Source organism: Haemaphysalis longicornis, unplaced genomic scaffold (assembly GCF_048455015.1).
Source record: "Haemaphysalis longicornis isolate Haplotype H1 unplaced genomic scaffold, Haemaphysalis longicornis Haplotype H1 scaffold_6, whole genome shotgun sequence".
Classification (NCBI taxonomy): domain Eukaryota; kingdom Metazoa; phylum Arthropoda; class Arachnida; order Ixodida; family Ixodidae; genus Haemaphysalis; species Haemaphysalis longicornis.
In genome coordinates this window covers 69,471,443-69,490,230 of record NW_027526407.1, presented here as the reverse complement: position 1 = coordinate 69,490,230, position 18,788 = coordinate 69,471,443, and the positions used below count along the sequence as shown (strand labels likewise).

General features: G+C 44.5%; 1 protein-coding gene across 1 annotated transcript; it reads right to left on the bottom strand.

The window, feature by feature from the left end:
* Positions 1–6,349: 6,349 nt before the first annotated feature.
* On the bottom strand, positions 6,350–16,279 carry LOC144141628 (uncharacterized). The gene is made up of 5 exons (XM_077673170.1): positions 16,064–16,279; positions 14,503–14,595; positions 13,121–13,298; positions 11,795–11,936; positions 6,350–6,655 (listed from the first exon to the last, which is right to left on the bottom strand). Exons 2-5 carry the CDS (start codon positions 14,585–14,587, stop codon positions 6,554–6,556), a joined length of 507 nt encoding a protein of 168 aa, XP_077529296.1. The 5' UTR covers positions 14,588–14,595; positions 16,064–16,279; the 3' UTR covers positions 6,350–6,553.
* Between the last annotated feature and the right edge of the window lie 2,509 nt (positions 16,280–18,788).

Sequence of the window (18,788 nt, the reverse complement as noted above, 5' to 3'; positions counted from 1 at the left end):
TCCTTTACAAAAAGCGTGTTGTTCGTTGTTTACTTACTGCTTGCTTTTAGGTGTCTGTCAAAAATATAACAAGGAAGTCATTTCCACCTGGCTATTCCCAGTCAAGGGTTGAACAGCACTGTAGCAAACGAGAAACACAACAGCTGATAAACACGGGGCTTGGGTTCGTTACGTTTTGTTAGTCGAGTTAGTTTTTTTTTATTTATAGACTTAAGGGACAGGCCTTTCTTGAGATTGTAACGGGCGTGGCCACCAGTGAAATGGGCGCTCAATACGTCGGCAGGTGGTATTGGGGCAGGGAATATGGGTGCCTTTGAGACGCTCGGTTGCTCCAATGGTTTTCTGCCGGTGTCAGAATGCTGCGCTCTTTTTGATATTGACCTTACTGGGCCATTTTCACATGCATGCTGAGCATAAATGATTGATCCTTCGAGTTTATGTCTAGTTTGTCGTGCTTGCAAGCGGCAAACCTTCTATAATGGACTCAACTTTTGCCTTATGAACTAAACGGGCATCGATAAGGTTTATCATAAATTTTTACGCTTTTTCTCGATTCAAGTGACTCCTATGAAGACACGGATGTGAGATACATCGCAATAAATAAGCCAAACTCTAATGAAAAGAGAGGCCATCACTTTCTGAAAATAAATTTATTTTATTCCAGTTTCATTTCAGCTCTGGTCCGAACGGAAGCCTTTGTTACGATTGCTGCGGTCACTTCCATTTATCCTCGGATGATACGTACTGCCACGCACGGTATATCTGAGAAGAAATAAGACAATTGAGGGCAGAGAAATTCCAATCGCTGTCTCAGAACGATCTCGGCAAAAGTAGCAAGGACCAGTTCCAAAATGTCTTTGAGATTTCAAACGTTTTCGGGCAAAGTGCGTTTATGGCGAATACGTTTTCTGGCGTGAAACCCATGTGCAGTAACTGCGCAGCCTTTTCACCGATGTTGATTACACCGATGTTGATTAAAGTATTTGTGTACGCCATATGGCATTATGAGCTGACAGTAAGATACTTCTTAATGCGGTTTAAAGCGGCGAACGTCTTGCCACATCTCACCAGAAAAGTGCGAATTGATTGTTTTAAAGGCTACATTAGGGCATTGGGGTGGACAATAGTGTTGTAGTTAGGTGCTTGAGATTTTTTGACCGCTGGTGGTTCTTGACCTGCACCAAGATCGCCCAGACAGCCACGTTTTGTTTTCGCTTTCCAGCTTCAGAAATAGAGACTTTACGCCGTGAAATGCAACTCTTGTGCCTTCCTTCATAATATCTTTGCTAGTACGCTTCGCATGATTTCGCATTTTGAAACAATTCATTACTCACTATCTGAGCAGTGATAGAAAATGGTCTTATTTAACACGTGTGGGACAAACTGATGGGAAGCAAGCTGAGTGCCTCGTCTAAATGCTTGCCCTTCATTTGTTTTTACGGTGTTAACGTTACAATGCAGATGAAATAATTACCCCATCGCCTGTAATACATACGCTCTTTGCGGGGCCGATGCGTGTCTGCAATGCATTTTGAACGCGCACTGGATTGTTCCGAACTAGTTTTTTGTGCGTTGAAAGCGTTTGCGGGGACCACTAAGTGGGCTAAGAGTACTATTTAGATGGGTTAAAATACTTATTTATAGCAGGAATAATTCTTACGGCACCTTAAGTAACTAGATAAATTTTGCTTGGTGTTTGCTAAGGAAACATTTAGATTCCCAGTATATCTTGTACTATATTTCAGCAAAAGGACAACGTATGACTATATTACATTGCATGTGTCAACCCACGAAGCGTCCCTTTATTCTTTTCATGAAAGCTAAACAAGGTGTACACGAGTGTGTTCAAAATCAAGCTTCGCTATCATCGTTGCCTGTTTCGCTGGAAGTGACACAGGGCGGGCCCCACATTTGCGGTTGTGCTAATTCTAGACTGGCACCACGTGTCGCGAAGAGCTGCACGTTAGAGTTTCAGACGTCGCACAATCCATGAACCTACCTTTTCACCACAGGACATCCCATCAAAAATGCCAAACTGCTTTCATTATATTTCAGCGACAGTTTATTATACATTGTTATATATTTATTATATATTTCATTATATTTAGCAACATTTCAATTTGCGCTCGCTGCTCAAGTCAGAAGTCTGCATCAAACGCACATTTTGTCATTTTCTTGCAAACAGAAGCGTTCTCAAATACGCGGCATACAATACTGATGATAGTAAATTTCTAATTAGTGTGAATAGGTATGCTCATTAAGGGGAGGGTGCGGAAACAAGGTTTACGACTGCCCCGATCAGACGCTTCCTCAGGTGAAACCCAGGTGAAAATAGAATTATGGTAAAAGAGCAAAGCTACAGAGAGTGAGGTGTGATGGTATTAGGTGAATTCAGTCCGCCAATACAAGTCTGTCGCGTGGCCGTGATTGTGGCGTTAGCGCATAACTTGCAACATCAACCGGAACGGTTGTCCACAAAATTTTGTATTCGTGCATCCATTGAGCTAGAATCAAAATCCATCATTGTCAACAGCCCACTAGGTCCACTGGGGGAGGAAAACCTCACTATCGACCTCCAACCGCTCCTTCCCCACGCCGCTCGAGTCCATTGTTTGCCTCTGAAATTCCAAGTTTCATCCCTCCATTGAGTTAATGGCCTTCCCCTTCTTGTCCCATCTCCCGATATGCACTCCGTCACCCTGGTGTTCCACCGGTTGTCATTTTGCCTACGTGTCCACCTCGAGTGCGTTTCTTTCGATATCTTCTACGTTGTCCTCTACTCTAGTTTATTCTCCCACCGTTGAGGCTAGTTTCCTCTCCCCTAACGTTATTCCTATCATTTTTCTTTCCGTGGTTCGCTGAGCCGACCGAAGTTTGCTTTCAAGCTGTTTAGTAGGGCGCCAAGTTTCAGCTGCAATATCATCTCCGGAAGGACGGATTGGCTGTGTATTCTCGTTTTTCAGTGATAGAGGTAGCTTACTTTTCATTATTTGGAAGTGTGTGCCGAGTGCACCCCAGCGCATACCGGTTCTGTGCCGGATTTCTTTCACGTGTTTGAAGTCAGCACACATGACGTGACCGAGGTAGTTATGATCTTCTACTTGATCTAGCGTTTCGCTACATACGCTGAACATGTAGCATGTTTATTCATGATTAATTTACAGTTATGTTTTTATATTTAGGCCACCAATGGCTTTACTTTCCGAATTGAGTTCATCAAGCATTTTTTATACGTTCTGCAGGCTCTCTTTGCAAGACTGTCATCTTTGTTCTTCTCCAGAGGTAGGACTGACGGTTGTGGTGTATTGCGCTTTGGGGTTATTTTAGACTTTTATACTTCGACACTTATGCTGACCGACAGCCAGAATAGCGGACATACGTAGGAAGGAAGCGAGTTAATTCTTGGAAACAAAACAGTACTGGACACCCTCCCTCGCCCCTACATCTAGTATGTGAATGCACAGACAGCTACTACTGCTAAGCGGACGATGAATAAAGTTAGGAGATATGCAAGGTAGCGTTGTCCCATGTAGTTCTCCTTGAGTCGCATCGATTCAACAGCGGACTAGTAACTACGTTTAAGTTCGCTTTAAAGAAACAAACTGAACTTGCCACTCTGACATTGTCTTTATCCCTCGTCTCGGTCACCTAGTTTTACAACGGTAGAAGTTTTGAGCAAACCATCCAACTTATATTGCCTTACACGGGGTTGGAAAAGCGCAATGTTCGCAAATATATTACTTAACTAGCTGAAATAGCCACTGAATAATCGTCAGGTGGGCATTGTAGCAGCATAAATGTTTAACGCACACTGATAGGACCATGTTGCTGAATCCCCAGGACAAGCAAGTGATTACATTTATTCATAAGGTCATGGCGGCTTTCGTGACCCCCTACACCAGATGGAGCCACCAGTGTAGAACCTCTGTAAAGATCCCATTCGCGCCTACCTGAACTGACCCACTATCTAAAAGGGAAGTGCTTTAAATTTAAATTATCTTGTTTGTAGATTAAGTAGTTCCTAAATGGAGAACGACGGGATTTCAGTTGAATCGTTGCAGAGTTTGTTCAATTTGTCCCGTACGTTCCCTTGGAATGTTCTCACCAAATATTACATGGCCGTGTCTGCTCTCACGGCCGTGGTTTCAACTTAGCGAGAAAATTCAGCAACTGAGCTGCCATAAAACATCACTCTCAGAATAAAAAAACGTGGTTCCATCTTAACCTTCGTATAAACTGAAAATAGAAACCGCCCACCTGACATTTTGTGTATATTCTACCTCCTCGCATTGTATTTCTTGCGCATTGACTAAAACAAGCTCAACAGCCGTTATTCATCTCTGTCTTTTGGCATGCATTGCATTAGTACTGGTAAATGTCTTATCTAGAGCGTGTAACGCCGGTGATAAGCACGCACACATCTCAAAACAAGCAGTCCGACAACCGACGTCTCGCGGGGCGAGATCGCCGTGACCAGTTTCGGAACGGTGGCGCCGCGGTGGCCGTGCTGGGCACTAGGCACCCTCACTGCCCTCATGCCACTTTAAAGGCATTCCGCCGGCCGCACGTAAGTGGGCCTTTCTTTCAGCGGACGTGCCTTCTGTATCTGAGAAACAGTCGGGTTCGGTGATACAAAGTGCAGGTTGACGACCTCATATAACAGCAGAAGCCAGGGACAGAAAATTTCAGCCTAAGATGAGTTGATGAGCGCACAGTACAGCGAACTTAATGTGGTGACTAATGCTGTTAATGAAGTAGCCAGATCGCAACTTTATTGGCGTCACGTAGAGCTGTGCCAGCAAAGCCCGTCTTCACTTTCCGCAGCCGCGAACGGAAATTTTCTTGGGCAACAGAGATATTGTCCCCAGTGTCCACAAGCGCTTCTAAACTGATCCCTCCAATTGGAACAGATAACATGTTGCATGACTGATGAGGAGGACCTGTGGTATTTGCGGGTGACGTAGTTCTATCTCCCAGAGCTGCGGCGCTTAGTTTTCCGGGCGGTGCTCAGCGGTCTGCGAGGAGGGGTGAAGTTGCGACGGGAAGGCGATAGCGAACGTCGTCTCAACGGAGGTGGGCATTGCCGGGGTTCAACATAGCCAGGACGTGAAGTGGGCTGCCCTGATGACGTAGTGCTTGGTGTTCGGTAGTCTATTGTGTGATACTAGTATGACCACGTCCCCTTGCGGAGGAATAAGCTTGCCCCTCATCCTGCGGCCAACTTCGGCAGAAATGATATATATGACGTCTGATTCTGCCATAGAAACATATCGGACGTGAAGAGTGCCAAGGGGGAGTAGTAGGCGTTGGGTGGACCAGACACTTACACTGGAGTTAAGTGCGTGTGAGGACGCTCTGGAGGCAACGACGGGAGGGTCACGTGGGCAACAGGGGCAGCACCAACCTGCTGAGGGAGCTTCGAAACATCAGCATGCGCAGGTCCCACATTGTGGTCGTGTTTAGGTGATGTGGCGGGCGTGGCAAATGCGAGTTCTTGCATAATCATTTCCCGGAGGCTGGAAACGCCTGCCTTGCGCTGCGTATCAAGAAATATCGGCGACATTTGTCAATGAATTTCTTCGCGTATCTACGCCGGTATCGTGTGACGGGCTCGACAATTACAGTTGTGTCTGCTCTTTCGACAGGTGAGTGACTCACTCAAGGTGCAGAACCTGGTACTCTACCTTACAAAGGTGGCCAAGACGTGGTTTTTTAATCACGAGGAAGAAATCAGCCCCCAGGGGCAATTCACCACGCATGGGGTCTTGCAGGACACAATAACGGGGGCGTTTATTCGGCAAACGGCCTACCAGCCAAGAAGACCCTATCACGATGTTGATGATTGTTCATGGCTGGGCACGAAGATGGTGATAATGAGTTCTGGCTGGAAGGCGATGATGATAAGTGTGCATAGTGTATGAATTAGGAGTCACTATTAGCAGTAGGAAAGGCATCAATATGAATAGCCAGGCGATGGCACACCTACCATCCATAAATCCTTACCTATTCTTTTTTTCCATAATTCATAATATGTAGCAGATAAAAAGCATTGTGTTACCAAGAAATCGTATTTAGCTTCCGGAAAAGCATGAAGAAATCCACGCCAGCTGTAGCTGATTATGGGAGGCGAAGCTGGTGACGAGTGCGCTTAATAATGAAAATAAATAAAACACAAAATAAAAGGGAGCACTATATGTCTCCTGAACCAACTATCTTTAGCCGTTCACCCGGAAAGACGGCAGAAGGAATACATGTTAGCTGAATTCTGCCCATTGTGCACTCAAATACTGTCGTAGAGGTTCGTTTTGTGTCCAACTTTCCGGGATGTTTATTTTTCAGTTCAGTTCAGTTCAGTTCAGTTTCAGTTTATTATTCGTAACAAAGTATACAATGTGTGAAAAAATATTATACAGAAAGGTATTATACACTGGTGAAGCCAGGAGCATCATGCCCAAATATCACCGCTGGGTAAGTTGCGTTATCAGTTATACGCGGACTGCTTAAACATACACTCTTAAAACTTTGCATTCTAGCAACAGCATTGATTCCGGTGTTAAGGTGTCAACAGGCGACGTGCGCTGAAAGAAAAACTCTGGCAACTTTCTTGCGTTCCTTCTTCGTGCACCGTTATGGTATAGGTGAAGGTCTTGTCAATCTGTAAACAAATAACAGATGAAACAAAATTGAGGACTTTTTTCCTGTGCAAAACGTCGTAAAAAACTAGAACGATAACACTTGACCTAAAGGGTTTCTGCAAAACTTCTGATACAGGAATTGACTATTTCCTTAAGCTATAGTTATCAACACTACGGAGCGGAACTGCGTGATTTGCTTGTCGCAGCAGATCTGTCCGCCTTCCGTTTTCGTTTTGCTGTTGTGGCTGTTTTCTAAAGTGGCAATCAAGTGAATTTATAGTTGCAACTGAAAGAAAGACGGCCAATAGCCTCTACATTGCTGTAATGACGTATTTCGAACGCTTAAAGAACGGCAAGTCTCGGGAAAGAGAGAAAAATCAATACAGCTGGTTTCCAAGTTATTTGACAAACATAGAACCGTAATTTTTGGGTTAGACACATTGTGACCGCCAATTCGAGGTACTGAATGTGTTTGTTGACTACGTTCTGAAAGCATTTACAATTGAGAAAAAAAAGCTGATAAACGTGTTGCAAGGTTCCTTCACATCGCTCATGTTCGGGGCAACTGAATGGAACATGGAACAAAAATCTACCAAGGGAACGCAGATACGTTCGTTCAGTAGGTTGGATGCTGCGCAATTCCATCCTGTTGTAAATGAGTATAGTTCACGGAATACAGAGTGCGCGTAACATCATACCCGCTGTCGGAAGCCTGCCAACATGCGAGACTCACAGGCAGCGTGCCGTTTAGAAAAAAACTGAAAAATGTGTTGCATTGTCTCTTTACATCGGTCATGTTCGGGGCCAACTGAATAGAGCGGGGCCCTCAACAAAAACCTACCAAGGGACCGCAGATACGTTCATTCCGTGGGTTGAGTGCTCCGCAATTCCATCGTTTTGTACATGAGTATAGTTCGCAGAATACGGAGTGCGCCTAACGTCATACCCTCCGTCGGAAGCCTGTCAACATCCGGTACTCACGGGCAGCGTGCCCCCTCAGTTGGACTAGTCTGTGACGGCTGAAAAGGAGTCGATGTCGAAGGGCCGCTGAGCAGTGGGCCAACGCACCAATTAGAAACAACTCAGCTGCTTCCAAAGCATCGGTTTTACCAAGCTCGTTACACCTTTAGGGCGGACATAGCACCCATCTCGGATTCAGGGGGCTTGAAATTACGTATCAACTCCTGAAATCCATTAAAGCCTCCTGACGGGCTATTTGGTCTGACATAATGGAAATAAACTTCGCGCTATCGTCCTTGTAGCGCGAAGTTATTTTCCATCCTGAAATCCGCTCGGAAAGTTCCCAGTAGTATTTATGGAAGCCTCGGAGGTTAAATAGCCAACTTAATACTACGGCGCAACAAAACAAGCACCAAAAAATGAGGCACGCAGGACAAACGCTCGTCCTGTGCCTCATTTGTAGTCCTTGTTTTTGTTGTGATGTAGTATTAAGATGAATTACCAACTCGCCAATACTGCACTGTGCTTAAAAAGCCGAATTTTATAAATGCTCCTTAAGGTCAAGCTTTCCGAGGTAGCAAAAAACAGCAGGGAACCATTTAGTTAGAACGACAAAATATTGCAGAACAAAAAAAAAATATGCGGAATTATTGTGAAAAGCACTATTGAGCAACGTCGGAGCGGGCTTAAGGGATTTCATTGTGGCATAACTCGGCGTCTGCGCCTTCGCACCACAAAAACTCTTTTCTTACTTGACTGCGCCACTGCGGAGCTAGGCTCTTGGTACCGTATTAGACGTGATTGGGAACACATGAGCTGAACGCATGAACACATGGGAACACATGAAATACCCATCAGAAGGTGCTTCTGACATTTTATTACGGCACTCCTCACAATTGGTTTTTAGTTTTTATGTCTGAAGAGGAGACACCAAAGGTAAGGGGTATACGTTTCTGTGGAAGAATCCTTCCTTGACCTTCTCCCACTTGCGTTTATATATGCCTAAAATTATTAATAGAAAACAAATTCCTATATACAGGGTGTCCCAGCTATCATGCACCAAGATTTAAAAAAAAGAGAAATAGCGTAACTCCAAGAAAACCTAGTGCATAATGTTCGCAGTACTGTGAAGAAGCGGAGAGTATTTTTTTCGTTAATGAGACTTAATTAACTAATTGTAATTAATTATCTAACTCGAGAAATACTGTCCCAATCACTAAAGTGTCAACGAGGCACTTGTAGGTAACCACGAGGGGCATCTAACTGCGGTATTTACAGCGATGAACTAATTGCGTACACATTTATTCTGACTGATAAAGGAAACCCGCGAAATATGAAAAATACCGCGTGACGGCGCCTCCGCGCGCACCGTAAAGCAACGCCCTCAAACAGGCTGCCTCTGAGTTAGCCAGAATGAAATAGACAAAAGAAAGAAAGAAGAAATCGCAAGCGAGTTTGTTCCTTATCTGCACACGCGTCCCGCGAATTTTGCTGCTGCTGCTCCTTCCATGCATGCTATTATCAAGGTGATACGCTGTCTCTTCGGGCGGATAACACGCGAAGCAGTTGCTTTCAATCAGCTTTGTTTGGGGACGCTGCTTTACAATGCGCGCGTAAGCGTCGTCACGTGGTATTTTTCATATTTCGCGGGTTTTCTTTATCAGTCAGAATAAATGTGTACGCAATTAGTTCATCGCTGAAAATACCGCAGTTAGATGCCCCTCGTGGTTACCTACAAGTGCCTCATTGACACTTTAGTGATTAGGACAGTATTTCTCGAGTTAGATAATTAATTACAAATAATTAATTAAGTCTCATTAACGAAAAAAATACTCTCCGCTTCTTCACAGTACTGCGAACATTATGCACTAGATTTTCTTCGAGTTACGCCATCTCTCTTTTTTTAAATCTTGGTGCATGATAGCTGGGACACCCTGTATATATATATATATATATATATATATATATATATATATATATATATATATATATATATATATATATATATATATATCACGGGACGTGGCGGCCAATCCCCGTGGCGCCATGGCCCACCACCAAGGATGGTGACGACGAAGAAGAGCTGTGTGCGCCGCGCTGCCAGGCCGGGCTCTGTTTTGGCATTATGTAAATAGTTCTTTAACCATTATGTAAATACATCGCTTCATCGCTACATGGTCCGTGTCATCTGCCGCCACGTAACATTTGGTGGAGCGTGCGGGTTCGTCATCCCCATCCTGTCCCAGCATCGCATCGCATCGGTATGGACATTGCCGCCAGGGATATCGAAGCCGCGCCGGGCAGCCCCAGCCCAGCAGAGACCACCACACGACGATGTCCCCCGCCTCGTGTCACCAGCCCGAAAGACCCAAGTGACGACAAGCCGAGATGAGCCGTGCCCATACAAGCCGAAGATGGATTCCCCCGCCCTTCCGTCCGACGTGGCCTTAGGACCTTTGGCGCTTCGTCGCGGCTGAAGCCATTGCTGTTGCTGGGCCAGACATCCATCAATACCATCATCGTCATTCGTGGCGGCAAGCCATTCGCCTGCATTTCTCATCGCACACTCATCGGCATTCATTCGCCAACGGGCGTCGGCGTCGACCGGGCCGGTCGTCTTCGACCGGCGGGGTAATGTCACGGGACGTGGCGGCCAATCCCCGTGTCGCCATGGCCCACCACCAAGGATGGTGACGACGAAGAACAGCTGTGTGCGCCGCGCTGCCAGGCCGGGCTCCGTTTTGGCATTATGTAAATAGTTCTTTAACCATTATGTAAATACATCGCTTCATCGCTACATGGTCCGTGTCATCTGCCGCCACGTAACAATATATATATATATAATATTTTGAAAAGTAAGCAATTAAGCTTGCCAAGAGGACGGAAAAGATGACGAAAAGTAGTGTTAACGTTTTAACAACACATTTTACCCGTCGGCCAGGGGACTGGAAAAGGGGTTGTCCTGTCCCCTAGCCGATAGGTGTTATAACATGGGTCGCCCCTTTTGCTCATGCCATATATATGACAATGGTAGGCTGCCATTCATTATTTGAGAATGCCTGCCGAATGCACTTAAACTCATTTTTATCCTTCTAATTATCTCTGCCTCATGGCTGGGATCGGGGGTCACAACTTGGCCTAAGTAGACATATTCACTTAGCACTTCCACTGCCTCACCACCTATCTCAAACCCTTGAACTCTCCCGAGGTTATTGATCATTACTTTAGTTTTCTGCATATTAATTTTCAGGCCCACAGTTCTACTCTGTCCAGTGTGGTAAGCATAATTTGAAATTCATCCCCTGAGTTGCTTAGCAAGGCAACGTCATCAGGAAATCGGAGGTTACTGAGGTATTCTTCAATAACCCTCACTCACAGCTGTTCCCAATCCAATGTTCTACTAATAACATTGGAGACATTGTGTCTCCTTGTCTGTCGCCACACGTTATAGGTATTTTACGGCTGTCCTCATGGAGGACGATGGTAGCTGTGGACCCATCGTAGATATCATCTAGTATTCTTAGATAATGCTGAAGAAGACAGGGTATGACAGCTGCATCTTACTGGTACTCACCTACGGCGCAGAAACTTGGAGGCTCACTAAGAGGGTTTAACTTAAATTGAGGACGACTCAGCGGGCAATGGAGCGGAAGACGATAGGTGTAACATTAAAGGACAAGACGAGAGCGGAGTGGGTAACGGAACAAACGCGTGGTAATGACATATTAGTAGAATTAAGTAGAAATGGTTGCGGGCAGGGCATGTAATGCGAAGGCAGGATAACCTTTGATCATTATGGATAACAGAGTGGATCACTAGAGAAAGCAAGCGGGGCAGGGGGCGGCAGACAGTTAGATGAGCTGATGAGGTCAAGAATGGCAGTAAAGAACACACAGGACGAGGGAGACAAGGACCAGCGCTACTTACAACTCTGCGCTTTACGAAGTAACAATGGAATACCGACTACCCCGTATACCCATACGTTGTTGAGAAGAGATCAAGTTTGCGGGGATAAATTGGTCGCAGCACAGGAGCGGGATAATTGAAGAGTAATGGGAGAAGCCATTGCCCTACAGTGGGCGTAGATAGGCTGGTGGTGATGATGATGATTATATATGGCAAGCAGGGCGTAAGCTAAGAACTTTTGGCATTGCGACTCATGTGGCGAAAAATGTCAGGGTTAAACTGCAGGCACTCACCCTCGTGTATCTTTCAAAAGAAGGTGGCACTGGCAAGTCGACGCTAATTCGGTAATCACCGGCATCTATAGGGCAGGAACCACTCCAAGGGCTGGACAGCTGCGTTTCAGTCGCCGTTTCCGGGTTGCAAAGGTTGTACGCGCTGAAACGCGGCGGGCAAAGAGTAGCTTTGGAGAAATTGGGCAATGCAAAACACTTCATTTATATAGGGCACTTTGCGTCGGTAATGCACCCTATTTAAATCAATCACCCTTGTAAAGCAAGGTATGTAAATCATCCATTTACATAGGGTTACCCACATAGGTAAATTATCCCGGGTATATCACCCTTGTAAAGCAAGATATGCAAATCACCTATTTTCATACGATGATGGACTAATGTGAATAATCCTGGCAGCCTCGTAGCTCGTAACTACCCTTTGTAAGGAGAAAACCTGGGGCGCCAGACAATCTCTATGCTGCTGTGCTTCCTCCATTTACTTGCCATCAAGCGCAAGTTAAGGCAAGCATTGGGTTTTGTTGATCTTGGAGATCTACGAAGACCTGCAAGACAATAGTATTGAAATATACTTTTACAGACGATACTTTTTCTTGGGCTACCTCAGAGTGTCATACTAACACTAGCTGTCGCTGCTGCCGCCCACCATCATGGGCGCCTTGATAGCAGCTATAAACGTGCCTCTCGTACTTGGTTTGGCTTGCAAATGGCCTTTTTGTGGTCACTGGGGACAAAGGCAACACCACACCATGGGCATCATTTTCTTTTTTGTTAAGGTTCCAAGAAGCTTTTAAAAATACCAGACAATGAAGTTTCTTGTCACCTATACTTTTGTAATATCCTACAAATATTTAAGTAGCCTTTTAGGAAACAAAAACTTTATTCTCCCTTTCGAATGAAAGTACAGAGAAGTGCGAAAGTTTTCTCACTTGGAAACTGCGTCAGAAGCTTCGCTTAAACTGCGTACAACCTTCAAAGGTCCAAATCGCGAACGAAGAAGGAACCCATGCAAAGATTTATCGCGCACTAAGTTCGATCTAAATGTAAATGTGTACCGATACGTGGTTTACGAGATTAATGCGGACATTGCACTCTTTCTTCATGATTGATGCGTGTATTGTCTCATCTAAAGATGTTCCTTTTTCGCGATCTTCAAGTAACCGTTTTGAAACAATGGCAGCCCGGTTTCACGCATGCGCCGTGTGTCCAGAGAGCTTATCGGAGCTTTTCAGTCAACAAACCGGTCTACGGGGAAATGCATAAGTTTTTGACAGAACGCCATTGGTCTCACGAAGAAAGCTTTAGCTTTAAGCTTAAATCATATCTTACCAGGGGTCTCCACTTTGTATGCAAACATCTGTAGATGCAGGGGGGCTCGTTATTTTCACTTTCAGCCACGGGCGTTTGTCCAGGGTCTGACTTATCGTGGCAGTAAAGTCAGTGCTAAGTCTCTTTTTCTGTTTGTCGTATGTTATCGACGGCTGCGAAATCGTGAACACGTTTGAGTCTAAAAGAAAGAGGAGGACACAGAACTTTAGTTTGTGTACTGGTACCAGGTATATGCAGGGAGCTATATTCCACTGACGGAGCAATATTTCGTTACTTGCAAAACTTTACGCAGTGTACTAGGTGTAAGGTTTGCATGCCGGTGGGAATTTCGAACGTTAGTGTAAGTTTAAGTGCTTAGTTGCCTAATACATTTATCAAGGAGGGTGTTGGGAAAGAACAGCGGTAACAGCGGATTTGCTGTAAAAGCAAACCGGGCAGCCTTCAGAGGCTTTAAGCTACAGTCCAAAGGAGAACGTTTCTTGATAGATACGAAGGAAGACTACGTGTGATATGTGAAATAACGTGAACGGGCTGCTTCCTTTTAACGTTTCTTCACTTAGGTAAAAATCAATTGGTCAAGTAGTTATACTGAAGGTGAGTTGTTAGTAAAATCGCTCCACTTTTGCGTTCACAGATAACCAAAGTGCGGCCCCCAACCGACCGATCAAGGAAGCCGTCGAGTAAGTGGCTGCTTGAGAAGTGCGTACCATATAGCAAAAAAAGGCACCGAGCGGTGAGCAAGCGGGAAGCTAAACCAGCATCTGTCCAAAATTTGGTGCTGTGCTATAAGACAATAATGCAACGCCAGGCCAGGGAGGCATATCAGTAGAGGATGAGCCGTTTGCGATGGTGTCGTTACCTGTCGTGCACACATCGTTTCATAGCACGCAGTGGCCTTACTAGTAGGCCGAATCAATTAGATCGTTTCATGTTTCTCGTTCATTCTGTTTTGATATGTCACGATATTCACTTAAAAAGTAATTACTGTGTTGCCTCGTTCGCTATCTGCAGCCTATAAAACTGGCGTGGAAAACACAAACGTAACCACACCGGGTCCTCCGTGGAGTCGCGGGGCAGTAGCCATGACTCAGTCGGTTAGAATGGTAGGGTTGAAAATTTGTGAATCTTGTTATGCCTTTGCTGAGTATGTCCACGTGCTCACAAAATGTGAATGCCGGTTAGGTTTGGTTAGAAACCTTCCATTAGAAAAACGCAATACGTCGTAGCTGCTTCGTATTCTTTGTTTTGGTTTGTGTAATTTGTAAGACCCGTTCTTTGCAAGCCCCTATAACGATGCCTGTTAACGTTCCTTTGCCAAAAGAACGAAGTGATTGCCAGTTTTAAATAGCCGGTGCTTACAACTTTTATAGCGACAGCCTTACCGGAACAGGATGTCACCTCGGGCTCAAGGGTAATCGCCCAGGAAACGGGCAGTAGAGCAAGCATGATGTATCCCGTCATGGCCATCTCTGAGCTAATAACAAAAAAACTACATTAATTGTGATTGGTTACACAACCAAAACTGTGCGTCGCACGTGATGGTGTTGCACTAGAAAGTTGAATTTTGGAATTGCTGCAGGGAACACGATCTGCAGCGGGGTCAACCGGATGCTTTGACAAAAACAAAAACAAAACAGGAGTGCATAATTTAAGCATGCAGTTGCAGTTGTTTTAAATCGGGATTTTAGCGCAAAATGTCAAGGCCAGTAGACCGCTGGAAATCTGTGCGCTTGCTCTGAAGGTTAGCACAGCATAGCGTACACAAATAGCAGAACACACCCGCAGAACTGCATTGGAGGACGCTTTATAAAACCACCAATTAACTCAATAATTTCACGCAGACAGCACGCCAAATCAATCAATCAATCAATCAATCAATCAATCAATCAATCAATCAATCAATCAATCAATCAATCAATCAATCAATCAATCAATCAATCAATCAATCAATCAATCAATCAATCAATCAATCAATCAATCAATCAATCAATCAATCAAATTTTCTCTTCTTATCAAGTAAGTGAAATTATTAATGAAACAATAAAATTTTGTAAAGATTCTAAATTCCAAGATTCTTAGCAATTTGTTTTGAAGCTCTTAGGGATACTGCGGGATACGCCCTCGTAGATTGCGAATATACAGCTTGAACACTACAGACGCTATTACAAAATGTCAGATTTTTGTAATGCAAAATTTCCCTTAGAAGAGCTCTCAATAGTTCCTCGGGAAATTTGCAATTCTTCATTCGATAGTATCGGTGAGCAGCTGTGAGAGAGCTGTCATGCATGAGGGGGTATCGCCACAGAATATAATCACTTACTTTAAAACTTAGAATCATTACTGGGGTTTGTGTCAAATTATTTCATCCACACGTCCCAGTCAGGATACCGAGTCTCAAAAGAGGCAGTCCCAGCTATTTGGAATTTTTTTTGCATGAAAAACGTGAGTTGCAACATTTTGGCTCAGTTTACGCTGGTCTCCGCTCAAAATCCTACAAGGAGCTGTGACAACGCTTGCTTAACACGACGTGCATTGTTACGGGCTCGCATTTTCGCGGCTAGCTTTGATGGAGGCTTACTTTGTTCGCAAGTTCACTACGGGTAACCTGACTGCCAGTGTGGGAGGTTTGACTGTTCATATGAGCTACGTAATAAATGCACCAAACAGGAATATTATTCCTCTCGTATAGTACGTGTTTATAAGGATAATCTATGAAAGGCTGGAAATTTTCAAACCATAGTTGTAGCCTGAGTTCGCACCCGGTGACATATGTTGGCTCGTGCAGAAGTAGCCAAGAGTGCAAGCTAAAAGGGATCGTTTACCTTTAAGTTTTCTACATAGCTCTAACGAGTGGTTATATTTTAGCTTCTAGAATTGAACGCTGATGGTGAGATAGAAACAGCAAATATAGCAGATAAAGCTTCTAGAAAATGCAAGCTCAACGGGTTCTGCAGATCAGATGGCGTTTAGCCTCACAAAATGATCTGAGGCGTCCAAATGGTCTTCACGAAGAGCTGCGTCGTTCTGATTGTTGCCAGTATGACGCCCACTTACGCTTGTCAGACAGGAAAGAGTATTTTTTGTCATGTTCATTGGCAGATAAAACCGGCGTCCTTAATGCTGCTTTGCTGCCACAGTTCACTTCCTGTTACCCTACACGTGCTCCAATCAGGTCGTCCTGTTTCTGTCTCGGGTTACAAGAAGGAAAAAACAATTTTAATTGGCGTGGTCTTTCCACGTGTTCGCTGCCAAGGACCTCTTCGCTGCAAGGTACGGCAGTTTTTTTTTGTCGTGGGCAAAGAAATGCGACTCCTTTATTATTCTGACCTGCGCAATTTATATGAATGGACTTGCGTTTCTGAATAAAAATTATTTCATGTTTAAAAAATTGGCATAAGGAATCATTTTCGGTAAGCTAAAGAGGCTTGATTGCAAGTGCCGGGCATTCTTTTTATGACTGTAGATTTTGTTCAAGCAGAAAAAAATCACTTAAAAATGTTGAGGGATGGAACGAGTGCGACGCGGACAGATGTTTTTTGTGTCAGTTTTCCGAGAACTCCGTTTGCAGGCAACGTACAGAAATCACTCTGGCTGACTTCCCTCTTACCTGCACTAGTTCTTGCTCATTACAGGAGATCACGTGTTGATTTCACTTCTGAATATTTTCATTTAACTGGAACGTGACAACCAGCAACCTCTGAACTGTGGTTGATTCTGCTGACCCTCTTAGAGTATTTAGAATGGGCTAAGGCATTGTGCTGCTGAGCAAGAGGACGCGGGTTCGATTTTCGGCCGCGGCGGCCGCTTTTCTGATGGAGGTGAAAAGCAAAAATAGCCGTGTGTTCGAGATTTCGGCGCACGTTAAGGATTTCCAGGTGGTCAAAATTAATCCAGAGCCTCGACGGCGTGCCTCATTGCTTGCGTTGCGTCGGCGCGTTAAACCCTACAATCAATCAGTCAGTATTCTGAATGAATTGTGAAGGGACGTCCTTAGGCTCCAGGCTGGGTGGCCGCATCCGGCTTGGCTGATATTTTATGCGAGCAGGTGCCGAGCGACCTCGTCAGCCTTGTAGTCTCAGGGGATTAGAAGAGATCTGATGAAACAGGTCATGGCCACCAGCAACGTGAGGGCTCAAAACGTTGGCAGGAGGTGTTGGAGCAGTGCCGATTGTATGTACGTATGTGTTTATGGCACGAAGGCATCGAAGCCAAAGAGCGCCATGTGAGAATGAGTGGTGTTTCATTCAGCAAAATACAATTATAAAGGACGTGGGGAAGCTAAAAAATAAATCATTACTATATATGGGGTTCTAAAAGGCCCTCAGTCTAAGCGGTTATAAAAAAATGTAAATATCCTAGGGTATACCAACTTGGATTTACGCGGAGTAATTATTGTTTTAAAAATCCCGCATCTTGAATGTAAGTTGAAAGACGATTGGTGGGAAGCATAGGCTCAGCTGCTAAAAATGGTGATGGGTTGTAGGGCTATAACACGTCTATAAATCTCGGGAAAGTGACGCCGTCCAGCGCCCTCTGACGGGCATCCGCCATATCTGTTGCTTTGTGGTAGTTGTGTGCTTTTTAATAAGTAAGAAGGAGTACCACACGCGCGGCCAATTCTCAGTCTGCACATATATATTTCAGTAAATCTGTCGTTTTTCTGGAGTATATTGACCCAATTGTGGTTTTAATAAATGTATTTGTTAAGGATTTTTTCCTTCCATTCATGTTGCCCTTGTTGCCGGAATTTTGTTTTGTAGAAATAGCTCCATGTCCTGGTAGGGGTCCTGCGATATGGCTATGCTACTTCGGAGTGCGGCCTTACCAGCCAATCTATCAGCAATTTCATTCCCCAAAATGTCACTGTGCCCAGGCACCCAGCAAACTATTATTTGGATGTTGTCAAAAGAGGCCAACAATATCAACTTGATGAGATTATTTAGAACCATATTTCTACTAGGTCTCCGTGTTCTAAACGCTGTGGCAACGCGCAAAAAAGTCTCTAAGAACAATTGATCGTTTTGCTTTGGCTTTTGTAATGTGGGTTGCTGCAAGTAAAATACCATGTTCTTGCGTCAATGTTCATTGCTTTTGTGCTATTAAAGTTCGGCACCTCAGCAGCGTATGACACAGCGGATGCAGGCTTCGTGGTACCTGTGGAAAAACAATTGTATGGGTAATTGTCCTGTAAATACCAACGAATGTTCTAAAATCACTTCTCGGAGCGGGTTGTTTTTGCTAAAATCATTAAAGGACACATCGCAAGCAATGGAGGGCAAATCCCAGAGGAAAACAATATCTCCAATACCGGTTTCGTAAGTTTCTTGGGGTGAGATCCGCAGTTGTTCAGCTGGCAGGCAGACTTGAAATGGGAAAGGTTTAGGAATTGACGGACGGTTTAAGAACAAGTTTTAAGCAGACAACTCATTTAAAACATTACCGCACGGGTGATTTTGAATCAGTACCTTTAGAACTCGCATTGACTGCAAACATTTTAGCTTAGTGTCAAAATGCTGCGCTTTTCTTTTGATTATATATAACCTCTTAAAGCGTATCCTGTCCACATGCATGCAGAGCCTGGAAGATCATTTATCGTTTGCGCTTGTGTCCCATTGTCATACTTGGAAACGTCGAGGCTTCCGCAAAGCTGTAAAGCCCTGCCACGAAT